The sequence below is a fragment of the Oncorhynchus clarkii genome, chromosome 22 (genome assembly GCF_045791955.1).
Source record: "Oncorhynchus clarkii lewisi isolate Uvic-CL-2024 chromosome 22, UVic_Ocla_1.0, whole genome shotgun sequence".
NCBI classification, from domain to species: Eukaryota; Metazoa; Chordata; class Actinopteri; order Salmoniformes; family Salmonidae; genus Oncorhynchus; species Oncorhynchus clarkii.
Window position 1 is genome coordinate 16,927,927 of NC_092168.1, and position 20,575 is coordinate 16,948,501.

The 20,575-nt window shown below is 40.8% G+C and overlaps 1 protein-coding gene across 2 annotated transcripts; it reads left to right on the forward strand.

Annotated features, from left to right (window-relative positions):
- The first annotated feature begins 645 nt into the window (after positions 1-645).
- Positions 646-16,680, forward strand: LOC139380256 (exosomal polycystin-1-interacting protein-like). Of its 2 annotated transcripts, none has more exons than XM_071122799.1 (3): positions 646-772; positions 10,610-10,744; positions 12,401-16,680. In XM_071122799.1, exon 3 carries the CDS (start codon positions 12,464-12,466, stop codon positions 13,187-13,189), a length of 726 nt encoding a protein of 241 aa, XP_070978900.1. In that variant the 5' UTR covers positions 646-772; positions 10,610-10,744; positions 12,401-12,463; the 3' UTR covers positions 13,190-16,680. The 2 variants fall into 2 exon arrangements, with proteins under 2 accessions (XP_070978900.1, XP_070978899.1); XM_071122798.1 differs by lacking the exon at positions 646-772 and adding an exon at positions 10,310-10,484.
- The last annotated feature ends 3,895 nt before the right edge of the window (positions 16,681-20,575 follow it).

Consider the following 20,575-nt stretch of genomic DNA (forward strand, 5'->3'; position numbering starts at 1 on the left):
GATAAAGGGTAGAAAAAAAATTCTCAGCGGTCCCCGTTTCACCCATTGAATTTCTGACAGGGACCAATAGGTTTGTGAGGGAGAGGCCATAGATATGCAGAGAGCGTGAACCCAGAGCACGTAGATTCCAAGGGAAGGAGAGGAAGACTGACAGAGAGAGAGAAGGGGACAGATATAGGGAGGTCTTTGTGTTTCTCTCCACTGTTTGAAGCCTTTAGCCCGCTTTGCCACACTCAGGCCCAGTGGCTGGCCCGGACCCACTTGGTCTTCTGTTTGCTTTAGAACCCAACGGACAGCACACACACACACCCCTGTGTACTTAGAAAGTATACTGAGGGAGACACACATACACTTAGTTTTGATCGTCCAGATTCACATTTCCATACTTTTTCTACTTTTAACACACATACACACTAATTAATAGTTCAGTGGGAGCCTGCAGAAAGGGAGCCCTTGTCCCGCTGGTGAAATAATGAAACAGGCTGGCCAGTGGCTTTGGTAGGGGTTGCTATGGGTACACTGGGAACGGGGAGAGGGGTGGGTGAGAGGACTGGACTCAGTGAGAGAGACTCGAACATTCCAACCCTGATCGTTGCACATTTGAAGCAGAATTCCCAAGGGATAGAAGAAGTGGACTCGGTGAAAGGGAGATCACACAGACAACTTAAAGACAAAGAGAAGGAGAGAGAAAGGTTGAAAATAAAGAGAAAGAATAAGGGAGCAGGGAAAGAGAGAAAGAATGGAAAGCTGAAGACTTCTCATTAACAAATAGGTAAGTCAAATAAAATGTTATTCGTCCCATGCTTCGTAAACAACAGGTTAGACTAACATTGAAATAAATACTTACTTACGGGCCCTTCCCAACAACGCAGAGATAGAATTTCAATTCAATTTTGTTGAACAAATGTGGAATAGACATTGAATTGACGCCTGTGCCTAGTGGGTGGGTCTGTGTGTGTTATTTGTGTTTTTTCTGGTGGGTGTGTGTCAGATAGGTATGACTCATTTCTAGAACTCTTTTTGTTTTAGTTCCAGTAACTGTGTCTTACTGTTCACCTTTCCAGGGAGGGGGAGAACAAAAAAAAACCTACCCCCACAGTAGAACACCGTCACATTTTGTTGCTGACAACGACCTCTTCATTTTCTACAACTGATGGGACGCACCACCTGCCTAAAAATGACCCAGAGAGGAGGGAGAGAGTTGGTGATAGAGGGGAGGTGGAGAAAGAGAGAGGCAGAGTACAGATCGATAGAGATAAAGAATAGAAAAGAAAGCACAGAATATTCTCCAATGAAACAGTAGGACCATATACACACTGGAACCAGTGTTAAATTAATACACTGCTTAGTGTAAAACTGTATTCAAATATTTCCCAGAGTGCCTTGCCTTTCGAGTGAATTTTAGAGTTACCACCCATGAAAAATGAAATGAAAGTAATTGTCTGAGGATGGTGCTGGACCATCTAACATAAAATGAAAATGGGACAGTTTGATGAAAAAGCTTTAAATAAAGGATAAAATCTAGGTCATGTGACAAGATTGTCCAAAACAAAGGGCCCTAATAATAACATATAGAACACACCAAACAGGAAAATGTAAAATTTTAGAATTAGCTGCTAGGTAAGTGGATGAGTGTCAGCTAGCGCTGCCAGCCCATCACACACTGTCTGGAATGTGGTAGACTTTAGGAAATAATTAAGCAGCGGTTTATGAGTGTCTCTACAACAGATTGGGTGTGGGCTGTTGGCTCTTTGTAATGTTCTGGTCATGGTCAGTACGTGAGAGCAACGGTGTGGTGGATAGCAGTCTTCAAAACAATCATTTACCAACATTGACGTGCAGGAAAAGAGATTTAAAAAAATGCTAAATGCTAAAGTAAAATAGAAACTACATAGAATAAGGAAGCCCGTTCCACCAGAGTGGAAACAAATGCTTTTTTTTCTTTTCTTAGGAAGTCAGTCAATTTACTGTTGAGTTAGAAAAGTAGAATACACAAGGTGCAATTGTGAAATGTGGTTGTGCATCAGCAGTTTTTCTCTTATGTCAGTCACTAACCAGGTTTCCATCCAACCTTTTTATGCGAGTAAAGTATATGTCAGATAAAATAAATGACATGACAGGTCTGATGGAAACAGAACCTTTTTTGGTTATCTTTCCAAACGTTTGGCAAAATAAAATATGCTAGAAAAGGTGGGTTCTTTTTGAGTCTGTAAAATGTATTTAGCAAGAAATGGAGGAAACGCTTTTATGAGCTAATGTTAATATAATAACCTTCATATCGAAGTAAACTTGGCATGTTGTGTGGCCCTCCCATTATGACTCGTCGGGAAAGCATGCCGTTTATTAGGCTACAGATTGAATAAATGATGATTAACTTCACAGGGTGGTGAAAGTGCACGGTGATGAGCTTGATGCTCATTTCTGAGGGTCTTATTCTGGTGTCATGATAATCTTGCTCTTTTGTCCATAATAATAATATCATCATGTAGGCTATACGTGCGCTCTAGCCAACAGCGTGCAGATACCTCTGAATACCATAGTGGACACACTCGCAATATAACGCGAATACATTTTTTGTGAGAAAACCATCAGTAATTTTGAAAATGCGATGGAAAACCATGTAACTTGTATTTTTTATTCAGTACATAGGAATTGAATATCAAAAGGTATTGTTATTTGCACTATGTCTTCACACACAGCCTTATCTGCATCAAATCAATTTAATAGAAACATCTCTGGTGGGAAAATGCACATTGTTTTTATCCCCCGAGAGTCGATTGACACACCAGTGTGTAACTTCTGTTTGTAGCATCCATACCGTTTGGGCTACAAACGAATGTGACCCCCACAAGTGTCACGGGACTTGTCTGAAGGTAACATGTACTGGTAAAAATATATATATATATATATATATATATGGAGAAACAAATATCTACCAATAGGCACCCTTCTTTGTGATGTATTGAAAACCTCCCTGGTCTTCGTGGTTGAATCTGTGTTTGCTAGACTGGGGGACCTTACAGATAATTGTATGTGTGGGGTACAGAGATGAGGTAGTCATTCAAAATCACTATTGCACACAGACGGAGTCCATGCAAGTTATGTGACCTAAGTTAATTGTTACTCCTGAATTTATTTAGGCATGCCATAAAACGTTTGAATACTTTGTCTCAAGACATTTCAGATTTTTTTATTTATTAATTAGTAGGACAATGACAATCTCAATTTAATCAATTTAAAGTTCAGGCTGTAACACAACAAAATGTGGAAAAAGTCAAGGGGCTATGAAGACTTTCTAAAGGCACTGTATATAAAGGTTTCCTCAACTCGGTCCTGGGGCCACCCCTGGGTGCAAATTTTGATGTTTGTCCTAGCACTACACAGTGTTTGGTTTGGGAGACACTGCTGTATATGATTTCTGATTCAATGATAGCATCTTAAGTCTAGAGCAGTGGTAGAAAAAGTAGATAATAGAAAATGACTGATGTGAAAGTAACCCAGTAAAATATGACTTTAGTAAAAGTCAAAGTATTTGGTTTTAAATATACTTAAGTATCAAAAGTAAATGAAATTGCTCAAATACACTGAAGTATGAAAAGTATAAATCATTTCAAATTCCCTATATTAACCAAGCCAGATGATGCTTTTCTTTTAGTTACGTATAGCCAGAGGCACACTAACATCATTTACAAACTAAGCATTTGTGTTTAGTGAGTCTGCCAGATCAGAGGCAGTACGGATGACCAGAGATGTTCTCTTCATAAGTGTGTGAATTGGACAATTTTTCTGTCCTGCTAACCATGCAAAATGTAACAAGTACTTCTGGGTGACAGGGAACATGTATTGAGTAAAAAGTACATTTAAGAATGTAGTGGAATAAAAGTTGTCAAAAATATAATTAGTAAAGTATAGATACCCCCCAAAAAACTGGTCTAGAGCACGTCAAACTCATTCCACATAGGGCCGTGTCTGTGGCTTTCCGTTCCTCCCTTGTACTTGATCAATTAAGGTCACTAATTAGTAACGAACTCCTCTCACCTGGTTGTCTTGGTCTTTAATTGAAAGGAAAAGCTAAAAACCAGCAGACAGTAGGCCCTCCATGGAATAAGTTTGATACCTGTCACGAACCAGCTAGAAGCCCGTAACAAAAAAGGGAGACAACGTAGAGATAAGGAATAACAAAAATATATTTATTAACTTAAGTACATAATATACAATTAACAATGGTGTACGTAGTCAGTAGTGTAAGTGACTGGTTGCTTGCATAGATGTAATAATGAGGGGTGTTGAAAGGTGCCAAAGCAAACAACCAAAGCAAAGAACCAAAACCGCCACAACTAAAATTCAACAGTGTGTCTGCATGGAGAGTGTCTCCTCAATGAATGGGGAAAAGGTCTATTTATGGGGAAACAGTGTATTTACACCCGGGCCCAGGTGTGTCCCATTTCGCTGACACCCCTCCCGGCTCCGCCCACCGACATCCTATTAAGGAAAACAAGAGCAAAGAGAAAGAATTCGGCATACAGAGTGGGAGGGTCGTCACACACCCTTGATCTAGAGGGTGCATTGCATGCCTTAACTTCAGGAGAGAGGCAGCCATGATATTTTATTTAAGATAACAGTGGAGATTGATTTATTTCAGTTTGACATTTTTTAACTGTGTATGTTGCTGGTTATTATTGCAATTTAATAACTGTATTATAAGTAGACAATATTCTGTCACGTTTTAAAACCTCTTTGGGCTGCAATCCCGTTAACGGGATGATATGACAACAGCCACTGAAAGTGCAGGGCGCCAAACTCAAAACAACAGAAATCTCATAATTAAAATTCCTCAAACATACATGTATCTTATACCGTTTTAAAAGGTATTCTTGTTGTTAATCCCACCACAGTGTCCGATTTCAAATAGGATTTACGGCGAAAGCACCACAAACGATTATGTTAGGTCAGCACCGTCACAATAAAACACAGCCAATTTTCCAGCCAAAGAGAGGAGTCATAAAAACCACAAATAGAGATAAAATGAATCACTAACCTTTGATGATCTTCATCAGATGACACTCATAGGACATCATGTTACACAATACATGTATGTTTTGTTTGATAAAGTTCATATTTATATTAAAAAAAATCTGAGTTTACATTGGCGCGTAATATTCACTAGTTCCAAAAACATCCAGTGATTTTGCATAGCCACATCGATTCAACAGAAATACTCATCATAAATGTAGATGATAATACAAGTTATACACATGGAATTATAGATATGCCTATCCTTAATGCAACTGCTGTGTCAGATTTATTTTTAAACTGTACTGAAAAAGCAAGCCATGTAATAATCTGAGACGGCTCTCAGAACAATCAAGTCAAAATAGCCGCCATGTTGTAGTCAACATAAACCATTAATTACATGCTAAATATTCCCTTACCTTTGATGATCTTCATCAGAATGCACTCCAAGGAATCCCAGGTCCACAATAAATGCTTGATTTGTTCAATAATGTCCATTATTTATGTCCAATTAGCTACTTTTGTTAGCTCGTTTGGTATACATATCCAAACGCTCGTTCTGGTCAGCGTTACGTTGGACAAAAACTTCAAAAAGTTATATTACAGGTCGAAGAAACATTTCAAACTAAGTACAGAATCAATCATTAGGATGTTTTCAACATTAATCTTCAATAAGGTTCCAACTGGAGTATTCCTTTGTGTTTTCAGGAGCCATGGAACACAGGTCGCTATCATGTGCAATGCGCATGACCACAAAATGGCTGACTGCCAGACACCGAATTTATTCTGCTGTCATTCAGTCCCAAAACACAGTAGAAGCCTCATTCAAATTTCTATAGACGGTTGACATCTAGTGGAAGCCATAGAAAGTGCAACATCATTCATATCTCAAGCGGATTTCAATGGAAACTGTTGAGTACATTCCAGACTCAGATTTCTCACTTCCTGTTTTGATTTCTCCTCAGGTTTTTGCCTGCCATATGAGTTCTGTTATACTCACAGACATCATTCAAACAGTTTTAGAAACGTCAGAGTGTTTTCTATCCAATACTAATAATAATATGCATATATTAGCAACTGAGACTGAGGAGCAGGCAGTTTACTTTGGGCACCTTATTCATCCAAGCTACTCAATACTACCCCCCAGCCATAAGAAGACCATACAGCATGTATAGCAGCAGTAGTAACAACCTGACACAAGGAAATGAATCATACAGTAGCAGACAGTACACAATGGTTGTTTACTTGAATATATCCACAGTAATACTGCTATTCAGTACAGTATAAATGGCCATGGCCCTAAGACTGATAAGGCTGTACCAGAGTGCCACAATGTCAGAGTCGCTCCTACGCCCCTGATTATCCATAACAGGTCTTACAGTTCCAGCTCCCTACACACACGCCCTTGACAAAACATTTTCTGATGATGACTCATTTTGACCTTTTGTTTACCATTTTTTTAATGAAATTGATTTTGTATTTATTTAACTAGGCAAGTCAATTAAGAACAAATGATTATTTACAATGACAGCCTACCAGGGTACAGTGGGCTAACTACCTTGTTCAGGGGCAGAAAAAAATATTTAACTCGTCAGCTTGGGGATTCGAATCAGCAACCTTTCAGGTACTGTCCCAACACTCTAACCACTAGGCTACCTGCCACCGAAGTAGTACCCTTATATTTATGAAAATGGAATAGTGCCCACTATGAATGTGACCATCAAGTCAGAATATGACATTTACAGTAAGAGATGGATAAGACGGTGACCTACATGCAGTGGTGGTAAAAGTACCTAATTTCCATTCCTGAGTAAAAGTATAGATACGTTAATAGAAAGTTACTCAAGGAAAATCAAATCAAGTAAAAGTTACCCAGTAAAATACTACTTGAGTAAAAGTTGATACTCAAGTATCAAAGTAAATGTAATTGATCAAATACATTTAAGTATCAAAAGTTAAAGTTAAAGAATAAATCATTTAAATTGTCTTATTTTAAGCAAAGCAGATGGCACATTTTTTATGTGTATTAATTTTTAAACCTTTATTTAGTCAGTTAAGAACTAATTCTTATTTACAAAGACGGCCTACCAAAAGGCCTCCTGGACTGGGGCTAGGATTCCAAATCAAATAAACAATACACACATCACAACAAGAGAGACACCACAACCCTACATACAGAGAGACCTAAGACAACAACAGAGCATGGCAGCAACACAGCATGGTAGCAACACAAGTTGACAACTACATGGTAGCTACACAACATGGCAGCAGCACAACATGGTAGCAGCACAAAACATGGTGCAAACATTATTGGGCACAGACAACAGCACAAAAGGCAAGAAGGTGGAGACGACAATACATCACGCGAAGCAGCCACAACTGTCAGTAAGTGTCCATGATTGAGTTTTTTAACGAACCGAAGGAGATAAAACTGTTCAGTTTGAGTGTTTTTTGCAGCTAATTTCAGTCGCTAGCTGCAGCGAACTGAAAAGAGGGATGTGTGTGCTTTGTTTTTAAAATGTATGGATAGCCAGGGGCACACTCCAACACACACTGCATTTGTGTTTAGTGAGTACACCAGATCAGAGGCAGTAGAGATGACCGCGTATTCTCTTGATAAGTGCGTGAAGTGGACCATTGTCTTGTCCTGCTAAGTATTCAAAATGTAATGAGTACTTTAGGGTGTCAGGGAAAATGTGGGGAGTAAAAAGTACATTATTTTCTTTACGAATGTAGTGACGTAAAAGTAAAAAATTGCCAAAAATATAATTAGTAAAGTAAAGTACAGATACCCCCAAAAAACAACTTAAGTAGTACCACATACATTACATGACATTACACAATACATGACATTACATGGCTCAGCAGAATAGGGTTTCAAAAGGGGGATATATTACTGGAAACTTAAGTTTTCCAGTAAATTACCAGAATTGTGTTATCTTCAAGGATTTTATGTTATCTACCAAAAGACATCTAGGGCTCCATTTGGGTCCTAATTGACCACAAAAATCAAAATTTGCCATGCCCATATCAGTCTCCAGACTTGAACCCCATTTAAAACTGATGGTTTGAATTTAAGAGGACAGTCCATAAGCACAGACAAAGGATATCAAGGATTAGGATAGAAATAGGATATAAAATAATATAATTTAAAAAAAAATTGGAGCATCCAGACACATCACCCACTAGGCCTTGGGATTGTGTGTGTATGTTTTGGATAGGCCCAGCAACCCACCCATGGGATTTTTTACATGGCCGGCAGGGTCGCAGTGTGTTCCACTGTCCTGGCAACCACGTTGGCATCTCGTCTCCTCTCTCGCCCAGACACTTACTGGAACCACGCAGGCAGGAAGTAATCTCACTCAAGCACTGGCCCTCGGTGGAAAAGCCTAACTTTCCATCTGTTTTGTCATCCCTGCAGTGGACAGTTTTCTTGGTTACTAGCAACAACGGCGCCACACAAACACAAACATGAATGAATGAATGTGTCCCTACTCTCAATGAGGTAAACATGCTAACATATTAGTCAGTAAACAGTGTATTAGTGTGCTTTGGTGAGTGAGTCATGACTGAGAGGGTTTGAATGGTACAAATCATGCATGGTGCTTTATAATGATGTATCTGTTCAGTGGAACAAGCCTGTGGGACGTTGAGATTTACCCATGAGCCCCTATGTCACAACATTCCTAGGAAGACAAACAGGAGAGGTGGGTAGTTATATTGTAGTTTGTTTGACCATTGCTGTTACCGACATAAATATTTTTTTCATGTCTGCATTCTTTTCACACCTCAGTTTCACAATGTTAGTAGTTTCCTGCTTCCGTCTCACAGCAAATTCTCCAGTGTTAAATTAACGCAAAGTGTGGACCTGTATAGACACTGGAACATTGTTAAAGGTCGTGATGAACAGTCAAAATCATGTTTGGATGATATTTGGATGAAACCAGATCAAAGTGTGATGACTAAAGTATGAAAATTGACTGTTGCTTCTACATTGATAAAGTTTGATCATAAAGTTACTGGTACCTTCCCCATGTCAAACTTGAATTCATTATAAAGGGGACAAGGTGACATCATCCCAACTCTCATTTTAATACACCTAATGGTAACTTGATATTATCTTACCTAATTTAAATAAGTACCGCCTTGGAACCAACATCATAGAAGCAGTTGTCAAATCAACATGTCCTTCAGTGCTGCTGTGAACCGCATCACAAGAGACATGCAATTTCAATGTTGTTTGAGTTGTTTTGTGGATCACCAAATTTTCTTGAGCTGATTTTACTACAACACTGCTGGTAGTTAGCCGTGAAAGAAAAACACATTTTCAGAATGACTGTTCAGGACCTTTAAATAATAAAATATTAACGATGACATGTCCACTTAGGATCTCACTCAGTGATGCCCATAGGACTGAAAATAGATGAATGAAACAACCATGTCTCTGTAGTTAACAAAATCAATCATGGGTGGTAACTCTACAACTCACTTGAATGGCAAAGCACTCTGGGAAATATGGAAATCAAGCTTTACACTTAGCAATGTGTTAATTCGGGGCGACAGGTAGCCTAGTGGTTAGTGTTAGGCCAGTAACCGAAAGGTAGCTGTATCGATATTCCGAGCTGACAAGGCAAAAATCTGTCATTCTGCGCCTGTAAATAAGAATTTGCTCTTAAATAACTTGCCTAGTAAAAAACAAAAACACTCTTCAGTGTCTATTCAAGTCCACACTTTGAGTGTTAATTTAACACAGGGTATTTTTGCTGTGTATCAGTTGTTGATTCAAAGAGATACAGTATACATGAGTATAAGTATATTTATTGTGCGCCTGTTTTTTTGGTTGGTGTTTTTCTTTTACATATGCATGTGTGTTTCTCTGGGAAAGAATGTGTTTTATGTACTAGTTGGAACACATACACACAAACACACTCAGTAACGGCAGTAATATTAATGAGGACCATCAGGCCATGTGTCCATGGGTCTTCTCCCTCTAGTGTATGACGTGAAGAGACCACTGTGTACTTCCGTTACCCTGTCACAGGCCAACAGACTCCTGTTTAAAATCCAAGTCTACATAGCTTTTCAAAGGACAAGAATGTAATGCACATTGGCTATATTGTCTCCTTTTTTTGCAGCTTGTATTAGTTGAAAACATTTCAGATGAAATGTATGGGAGTCAGATAACATGATTGGATAGATATGCTATTTTAATCATGTAAGTGGTCTCGATTAGTCTGAATTGGAGTGATAAAAATGTTTTTAGTAGTACCATATTCTAACTGCAGGTGGAAGCTTGAGATACATCACTGACATGGAGAGGAAGGTGCAGTTAGAAGAAGAGGAGGAGAGAGAGAGGGAGGAAATAAGGGAGGGAGGGAGTGAAAGCGAGTGACATGGGGAGAAAATGGGCAGAGAATTTGTGTCCGTCATGTCATCACTGAAGACTGTCCGTGGTATCCCGTGTTCAGAGAGTAAGCCTAAGTCCTCTCTATCTTTCTTTCTCCTCTCCTCTTTTTCTCCCCCCTGCTCTCTGTCCCCCCCTCCTCTCTCTGCTTCTCTGTCTGGGCTGACCGTTTCTCACCCTTGCGTCTGCTAGACAGGGGTGCGGAGTTCCAGCGTGTCTCCCAGCAGATGTGGAAGGCTAAGTTGCTGCGTCAGGAGCAGAGCTAAAAGGCTAACATCTGAGAAGCAGAGAGGACGACAACATGCCTCCCTGACCACCGCCATCCCTGTAAGTAGCCATACATTTAATAGTCAAGCCACACCTTGAGTCATTTATCATACGGGAATCTGTTAAAGTGCCTGCCTTATGTCTGTGTGCGCATGTGTGTATACGTAACAGACATAGAAAACGAGGGAGGGAAAAGGAGAGAGGATTTGGAGAGGCAGAGAAAGGGGGAGAGAGAGGGAGAAAGGGGGAGAGGGGGGAATTGGGTGCCTGCTTGCGGCCGCATGTGGAACATGATGTCAGAGGAATGCTCTGTGCCTCTCCTCATAGCTGTCTGGAACAGCAGCCACCTTCCCTCCCTCCCGCCCTCCCTCTCCTTCAGCATCCGGCCCTGCAGCTGGAGCCTGCGGCGAAGGGAGGGAAATGAGGAAAGGAGGGAGAGAGAGAAGAAGATAGTAGGGCAGAGGGAGAATAACTCTGGAGAGCGAGATGAGTGAGACTTGGACAGTAAAGGAGTGGAAATAAGGAGGGAGATATCTAAACAGGAGTTTATAGCGCTGCATAGGCTTTGAGTATTGCAGACCTGTGAGTCAGGGTTGTGGTCTGGAGGAGGAAGGGAACAGTAGTCTATTAGAGCTTGGGCTCCGGTAATGAAGACTGGGCTGTGGTTCTGTGTACTTAGCAGGGGTCAGGTGACTGAAGGATACAGTGGCTGCAGGCAGAGGGATTTCGAAGCAGTCAGACACTTAGCACAGAATGGTAGTAAGTTTACACCGTGTTGTATGAAGCTGCTGAGGTTTAGGTTTAGATTTAAGGCCAGTGGCATATTCTGTCTAAAGACTGAGAATTGTTTTGTGCTGTGTGATGGATAATACATGTTGATGCTAAGATGAGGATTGGGATCGGCATAGCCAATCCTCTGCAAGGCTGGGTTTTCAAACAAATATATCCTCTTAAGTTAGAGAGAAAATATAGTCTGAATATGGCACTGTTTTAGCAACTGAAACCCTGATAAGCGCTATACGCAGTTTATATAAGAGAAAAATAAAAAGGGTTCTTTGTGACCAGATCAATCTTTCTTTTTTTCCCATCTACGTACATTATGTCCAACCGTGATGCCAATCACAGCATCGGAAAGTCCTTGCTTCCTGAAGTCAAGATGGCTTATTCATCCCACTTTTCCTTCGCTCCTCAATGGGGAAAGAAAGAGGCAGTGTTTTATTTTTAATGTGGCTGGCCACAGCCTTTACCGCAGCGCGGCGCAGCCACTTTTATAGACAGCCAAATGCCATCTGCAGTAGCCCAGGGCCTGGAAGGACCTCACCCTAATAAAGTAGTGGAGCAAAAAAATAAGTGTCTCAATTGCGTCTGCGGTAGCCAGACTGAATTCAGCTGGCTGTCTCTCACAGCCCTTAAACCAATAAACTGGAGATGTTAATCAGTAGCAGCTAGGTAGGTTACTGTAGGACAGAACAGCTATGGATCATGTGCTATTATGATCATGTGCTATTAAGTGAGTGTCTGTATAATTGTGTGTTCTTTGTGACGAAGAGGCAGAGAGCAATCTGACTCATTTTTCCCACTGGTATGATTTGTCTTGCTTTCGATTTAGCTTTGTTTATGAATTGGTCTTGGTGTCTACGTTGTGATTTCAACCTTGTATACACCCGAAGCTCCTTAAAAACATGTACTTACATAACTTTCTCTCCTATCATGCAGATTTGCATACAACCTTCAGGATATCCCCTCGGTGAAGATGTAGTCCAACTGGTTGCCTTGGAGATGTTTCTAAACAGGGCTTCCTCTTGGTGCCGTCCCCGTGCCCTGTTGCTGTGGACTCTGTGGGTTCTACTCCTCCCCTCAACTGTCACCCTGACCACAGGCCCCGGCAACAGCACCCTGCTCTTTGACAGCACCGGCAACAGCCTGCGGAACTGCAGCTGCTCCGCCCACATCCAGGACTGTGACGAGGCGCTGGCCAACCTGCTGTGCAGCTGCCACACTGTGCTGCGCTCCAAGCTGACCCCCGGTGGCCTGAGGGAGCAGGGCGGACTGACTGTGTGGCTCAGAGAGCCCTGGGTTCTCACAGAGCTGCTGAATGGCAGCGTGGTGCTCGACCTCCGCCTGTCGTTCTGTGGCACTGGCACCCTGGCCATCCCCAACCAGTACCTAGCCCTGTTTGGCCTCCGTAGGCTGAGGGTCCACAGTGCTGCCCAGGACGCTCCACACCTGGAGCAGGTCCTCACCATCTCCTCTAGGAGTAGGGATATGGAGGGGATGGGGTACCTCTCCTCCACTGACCCCGCCTTCCCCTCCTCCGTTCTCCATGTATCCATCCTGGATGTGTCAGTGCTAAATGGGTTGTCGTCCCTGAAGGCCTACAGTGTGAGTGCCACTCCCATGTCCACCCTCTTCCAATACTTCCCCCGCCTGCCCCTACACCCCTCCACCGCCCTGGATCAACCCCCGGAGCCCCAACAGGACTGCCTCCTCACCTTCATATACTAGACCTGTAGGCTCTGAGCTCAGAGCTAGATCTGTGGAAACTAGACTGGGCTGGATGGATGACACAGGTGCCTACAAGAGCTCCATCCACCCAGATGTTACTGAATGGGCTTGATGTGCAGAGAGCTGTGCTGCTTTTCAATGTGTGTCTATATGGTGCATTTCTACAGTGCAGGAAAAAACAAAACACTATTATCTGTCCTCAAGAGGACTCTGGACAAGAAAACACAACCATCTCTGAGAAGAAGATGGAGTCATATTTCAATACAACGATGGCATCCGTCTGCTGCTCTACAAACTGACAGAGCTTGTAGACCTGCTGCTGACAGTTAAATTTTCCAGCTGCTCTTTTCTCTCGGTTATTGCGTGCAGATGGCCTGTTAAAACATGTTGTTTTGAAACCGGTTACGATGGCTGCCTTATAAATGGGCCAGCCTGATTAGAACCTTGTTGGATCATCAGGCGATGGACTTCACTCTTCGTGACTGTACAGTTCTGAATCCACCTACTTAAGCTGGACTTGGTTGGGGTTTTATTCAAGATGAAGCTAAAAGCGTTCTGGACTGGTTTGATCTGGAGATTGGTCCGGCCCATGCTGGATTGATTACATCACTCTGTTTCTGGTGTTCTAGAATTCAGGGTTGTCCTGGAACAACCTTGGAGTGGAGTGTTCTCATCTCTATGTTCCACAATGTGTTCTTCGGCTCATGTTCTAGAACAGGGATGGGCAAACTTTTTGGCTCGAGGGCCACATTGGGATTTTGAAATTCAACAGAGGGACGCACATTCTTTTTTTCACGAAATAATAATTCCCCCATCAAAAGTTTGTAAAAAAAATACTCAAACCTCCCGTCGGATTGAATGTAGTTTGCCCACTCCTGTTCTAGAATGACCATGTATATTTACTGTAGTACCTTGACCAGGGACCTACTATAGACCAGCCTAGTAAGGGTTAATAAATTGTACTCATGGTGTAAAAAAAAAAAAGGAGCATGCAAAGAGGTGTTAGGAACTCAAAAAGAAATTCTCCACTCAGAAAACGAATGGCACCAATCTGGTCTTTATTTCCATCTCACATCCTGAGAGAGACGTAAACATTCAATTCATCTAAAACCACTCTCACAAACAAAGACTGCAGCCAACACTTCTGTTCTGTAGATCATCCAGAGTCTCTGAGTGTGTGCGTGTGTGCATATGAATGTGTGTGTCTACGCGATGTGTGCATGTGTACAGTGCATTCGGAAAGAATTCAGACCCTTTCACCTTTTCAACATTTTGTTACATTACAGCCTTATTCGAAAATGTATTAAATTATTTTTTCCCTCATCAATCTACACACCCATAATGAGAAATTAAAAACTTTTTTTTTGTGCAAATGTATTTTAAAATAAAAACCAGAAATACCTTATTTCTTATATTTACATAAGTATTCAGACCCTATGCTATGAGACTCGAAATTGAGCACAGGTGCATATTGTTTCCATTGATCATTCTTGAGAAGTTTCTACAACTTGATTGGAGTCCACCTGTGGTAAACTCAATCGATTGGACATGATTTGGAAAGGCACACATCTGTCTATATAAGGTCCCACAGTTGACAGTGCATGTCAGAGCAAAAGCCAAGCAATGAGGTCGAAGGAATTGTCCGTAGGGATACCAAGACAGGATTGTGTCGAGGCCCAGATCTGGGGAAGGGTACCAAAAAATGTCTGCCGCATTGAAGGTCCCCAAGAACACAGTGGCCTCCATCATTCTTAAATGGAAGGAGTTTGGAACCACCAAGACTCTTCCTAGAGCTGGCCGCCGGCCAAACTGAACAGTCAGGGAGGTGACCAAGAACCCGATGGTCACTCTGACAGAGCTCCAGAGTTCCTCTGTGGAGATGGGAGAACCTTCCAGAAGGACAATCATATCTGCAGCACTCCACCAATCAGACCTTTATGGTAGAGTGGCCAGACGGAAGACACTCCTCAGTAAAAGGTACATGACAGCCCACTTGGGAGTTTGCCTAAAGGCACTCAAAGATTCTCAGACAATGAGTAACAAGATTCTCTGGTCTTATGAAACCAAGATTGAACTCTTTGGCTTGAATGCCAAGCATTATGTCTGTAGGAAACCTGGCACCATCCCTACGGTGAAGCATGGTCGTGGCAGCATCATGCTGTGGAGATGTTTTTCCGTGGCAGGGACTGGGAGACTAGTCAGGATCGAGGGAAAGATGAACGGAGCAAAGTACAGAGAGATCCTTGATGAAAACCTGCTCCAGAACGTTTAGGACCTCAGACTGGGGTGAAGGTTCACCTTCTAACAGGATACCGACCCTAAGCACACAGCCAATACAACGCAGGAGTGGCTTCGGGACGTCTCTGAATGTATTCGAGTGGCCCAGCCAGAGCCCTGACTTGAACCCGATCTAACATCTCTGGAGAGACCTCGAAATAGCTGTGCAGCGATGCTCCCCATCCACCCTGACAGAGCTTGAGAGGATCTGCAGAGAAGAATGGAAGAAACTCCCCAAATAAAGGTGTGTCAAGCTTGTAGCGTCATACCCAAGAAGACTCAATGCTGTAATCGCTGCCAAAGGTGCTTCAACAAAGTACTGAGTAAAGGGTCCGAATACCTCTATAATCTTTTTTTTGCTATGTCATTATGGGGTATAGTGTGCAGATTTATGAGGGAAAAAACGATTTAATCCATTTTAGAACAAGGCTGTAAAATAATAAAAATAAAAAAAAGTCAAGCGTTTGAATACTTGAATGCTCTGTACATGCATAGGTGTGTGCATATTATTTTCTAATCTACATATTGTAACCCTATGGGCCCTGGTCAAAAGTAGGGCACTATATAGGGAATAGGGTGCCATTTGGGACGTGGGCACCCACTAATGACTGTTGATGTTGGAATCTGTATTTCCGCTATAATCTCTCAAGCACAGGCTCACTCTGTACAGCCAGAAATCTGGCATTAGTCCTTCCCATCTGGGGAATGTATGAATAGACACCTCTGAAAACCATTACCTGTGGATTAAACATTCAGGCTAGGTCATCAAAAATGTGTTGCTCCTTGCTCTAACCCTCTGCCTCTTACGGAAAAACCACATGATTTCACGTGCCGAACATATGGAAATGTCACGTGACATTTCCATATGTTCGGCACATGTGAAATCATGTGTTTTTGGAACACTTCACGTTATGTGGATTTTCACGTTGTGGATCAACATTTTCAAATGAGATTTCATAGATGATGCCCTACAAACAAAAATAAGTTGTTATGATACACATTGTGTTTTCAACGTACATATTTGACAAACATGACTACACTAACTAGGTTTCCATCCAATTGGCAACACATTTTAATGTGAATATTCTAAAATCCGCACGAAAACAAGATGTGTTTCCATCAAATTGACTTGTTGCAGATAAAAGTGATGATGCAGTGCACATAAAAATACATTTTGCAGTTAAATTCCCATATACCGAATAAAAAATACAAGTTAAGTGTTTCCTGGACATTTTTTCAACTGATGAAAATGTTTGCATTATATAGCGTGTTCCCACTCTGGTATTGGCACATGGACTCGAGCCAACAGCTCACAGATACAGTGCAGTATTAGCCTACACAAGTGGTTCCCAACCTTTTTCGGTTACTGTACCACCAACTAAATGTTTTACAATTTTACCATTTTACCAGTAGGCCTATGGTCTCATGCGTCTTCTCATGTACCCGTCAAGCTCATCACCTTGCACATTCACCACCCTGTGAAGTTCATCGTAACTTATTTCATCTGTAGACCAAAAAACTGCATCCCGACAAGTCCTAGTGGGAGGACCACACAAGATGTCATCACGTGACTCCAAGTTTACTACAATATGATGATGTAAGCGTTTCCATCAACATTTCTTGTCTAATTCATTTCACAGACACAAATAGATCCCACCTTGTCTAGTGTATTTTGTTTTGTCGATATTTGGAAAGTTTACCAGCAGGTCCTTCATGACATTTTTTTATCCGCCATAAACTTTACACACATAAAAAGGTTGGACATAAACCTGGTTTAAGAGGGTACATTTATTTATACAGTCTTTATTATTCAACATGTTCTCACCTGGGATTTGAACTCACAACCTCTTGGTTCAATGGCATTACGATCTTCCTGCTACGCCACCATGTCTGTGTCAGTAACTCATTTCATCTCCATTTCTACACTTTGGACTTCAAAGTAAAATCTCAGCTTTGTTAAAAATACACTCAAGAAAAAGTAATATATTTATATTAATGATTCAGGAGTAACATTAAATCAGAATAATATGCCCCACCATTTGACAACTATACAGAAAACCCTAAAATTGCTGAAATAAGTAACTGAAATCCACGATGAGAGAATAGTCAGAATAACTGATAACTAAAATAGCAGTGGACTTGGCACTCTTTTGCTAAGCACTGAGATGTATTATAGGTAATGAATGTTTAGGGGAATGCTATTGACTTTGTGGCGCAGCAGAAAAACAGTATCAGTGTATTCCAATTCCAGAGGTTGTGAATTCAAATCCCAGATGGTATCATAATTAAGCTGAACAGCGATAACACATGGAATTGCACATTTGAAAATCTGATGTTGTGTTTCAAAAACATGTTTTCACATGTGAAATGTCTAGTGCTGACATTTTGGTTATTTTTTTAAACCACTAATTGATGATGTCGGTTCAATTATTTGAATTCCATTTAGTTTATTATTCTGTGAGCTCAATGCACATATTGCTCAGTTTCTCATAAATCGGACAAAGCCCGAACTGTGCGATGTAGTAGGGAGTTGTAGTTTCCAACAGGCTAATATTCTACATAGTTTACCACAGAAAATGTGGTAATTTATTTACTACAATGCCCATAATCCATTGCGCACCTACTTGTCCAGTCTGTGTTTCTTTTACGCCTGCTATGTATAAGAGACAGAAGAATGCACAATCAAGAGAGTTATCTCTACCTGAAAATACATGATCTAAGAAATTGATAGTTGGTATTCAGCAGTCATAAAAGTATCTGATGAAGGCGATTCATACTTGTCCCTTCAATTAATCTGATTTATGTAGCAACAAAGTGTTCCTTTTTCTTCATTCTCCCAGATAGTCACCAGTTGAAGTATCCTGGGGTAAGGAATGTTTTTTGGAGTCATAAAAGTATGCTTTACTTACATTGAAGAACTACCAAAATGGTGTGTTTTTTTCCGACAGCATAGGCAGCGACTCTATCGAGATGGACTAGGAATGAAATAAAGTCATTAAAAAAAGCTAATGTAATATACACAACAACAAATATTTTATTAAAGTGAAGTAATATGAATAAACAATGGTTAATAAGTGATAAGCAGTAATGGGCAGTCACTACCATCATGGGACTTGTATTAATTGTTTTATGCTGTGTAGTTACTTCATTCGAGCCACACAATGCATAATGCATTTAATGTTTAAAAATGATTTTTTTTTTATGAAACGGTGACACATTTTTTTTTAAATCGAACCGAAACAGAACCAATCTCGAAATGCACTCATCGCTCGTCACTAGAAATGTCACATGTAAAGTGTTACAAAAGCATGTTTTGAAATGATTTCACATGTGAAAATATGAAACTACACTGTTAACCATTGCTGTTAATTTTATGGTAAATTATAGTCATTTTACAGTACATTTCTACAGTAATAGGATACTGTATTAGTGTTTCACTATATTGTTACTGTCAATCGCAATGCACTTGGGTGCTTTTTGGCCCGTCCTGCAAATCAACTTGGCATGCCTCACTTGCAATTTCATTTAAACTCATAGGATAGCCTTCTTTTGAAGCACTTATGGCAAGAACTGTAAAAATCAGCCACTTCAAGAGACAGAAGCAAATAAAAAGTTGGTGGTTGTATTTGATTAACATTTTATGGAAAAGGTATGAATATCAGCAAACAAAGAAAGTCACGCAACTACCGAGGACAAACATAAGTACAAGGTAGGCGTTTAATGATTAAATTTTTTAAAAGTATTGACCTTGGACGAATCAATGTAGTGACAGCTATATTCCACAAAGCCCGGTCTCTGCTTCACTCTGTTAGTGAAGTTCATCATCAACTTCCTTTACCATGGAGTGGAGTTTCGTTCCCTAGGTATAGGACGACAGGTAGCCTAGCAATTAGACTCTAATTATTAGAGCATTCGGCCAGTAACCAAAAGGTTGTCTGTGCCCTTGAACAAGGCACTTCACCCTAATTTGCTCCAGGGGTTCCATACTACTATGATTGACATTGTAAAACAACACATTTCACTGCACCTATCCGGTGTATGAGACAAATATTTTGGGGATCATTTGTGGATTTGACAGCGCTAACACAGTTCCACCTCCGACACCGCCAAAATAACTGCTATGTGGGTATAACAGTGTTGCTTCTGTCCCTCTCCTCACCCCAACCTGGGCTCAAACCAAGGACCCTGTGAACACATTGACAACATTCACCCCCGAAGCATTGTTACCTATCACTCCACAAAAGCAATGGCCCTTGTAGAACAATGGGAAACAACTACTTCAAGGTCTCAGAGCAAGTGACGACACCAATTGAACAACTACTAGCGCTCGCCCGCTAACTAGCTAGCCATTTCACACCAGTTACACAGGTGTCCACTCGCATGGATCTGATATAATCTAGCACTAAGCGTGCATAAATACTCTGAGGATTTGAACTTGCAATCTTATGGTCTGATTGTATTAATGTCTCAGCAGTGCCACCAGCTGGTTATTTGTTACCAAGAACATACAGTATTTGCACACACTCTCAAAAATAAGAGTATGTTTATGGTACAGTGTTGTTCCCTGGTGTACAAAAAGGCCAAAGGAAAACATAAGATACCTTCAAAGGTACACATAGGAACGCACATGGTACTAGTTGGTACCTTTTAGGGTACATGTGCGGGCAATCCATAATAATGGTACATTTTTCTACCCAAAATATTACATTTAAAGCTGCGTTCGTACCATGTGGGAGGTGGGAATTTACTAGCTGTGAAGTTGTAAATACCAGTTGGAATCATTGATGTGCATTCAAATTGTTGGGAAACACCAATTGGCTAATGGCCAACAAGCTGCGTCAACCATAAATGAAAAGTACAGCTATCAGAACAAATTATAGAGTTCAAAAACCATATTAACATATTGTTTTTTCTAAATAATATTTTGTTACATTTGACTGCCGAAAATGCTGTTATCAAGGTCATTTCCTTAGTAGTAATAATAATAATATTTTTTTACGTGTAAAGTGCTTTTCAAGAATAATCTCAAAGTGCATAAATAGTATTTTTTAGTTTTTTTACCAGGTAAGTTGACTGAGAACACATTCTCATTTACAGCAACGACCTGGG

Excerpts from the sequence above, each read along its gene's own strand:
- LOC139380256 (XM_071122799.1), top strand. The coding sequence starts at position 12,464 with ATGTTTCTAAACAGGGCTTCCTCTTGGTGCCGTCCCCGTGCCCTGTTG.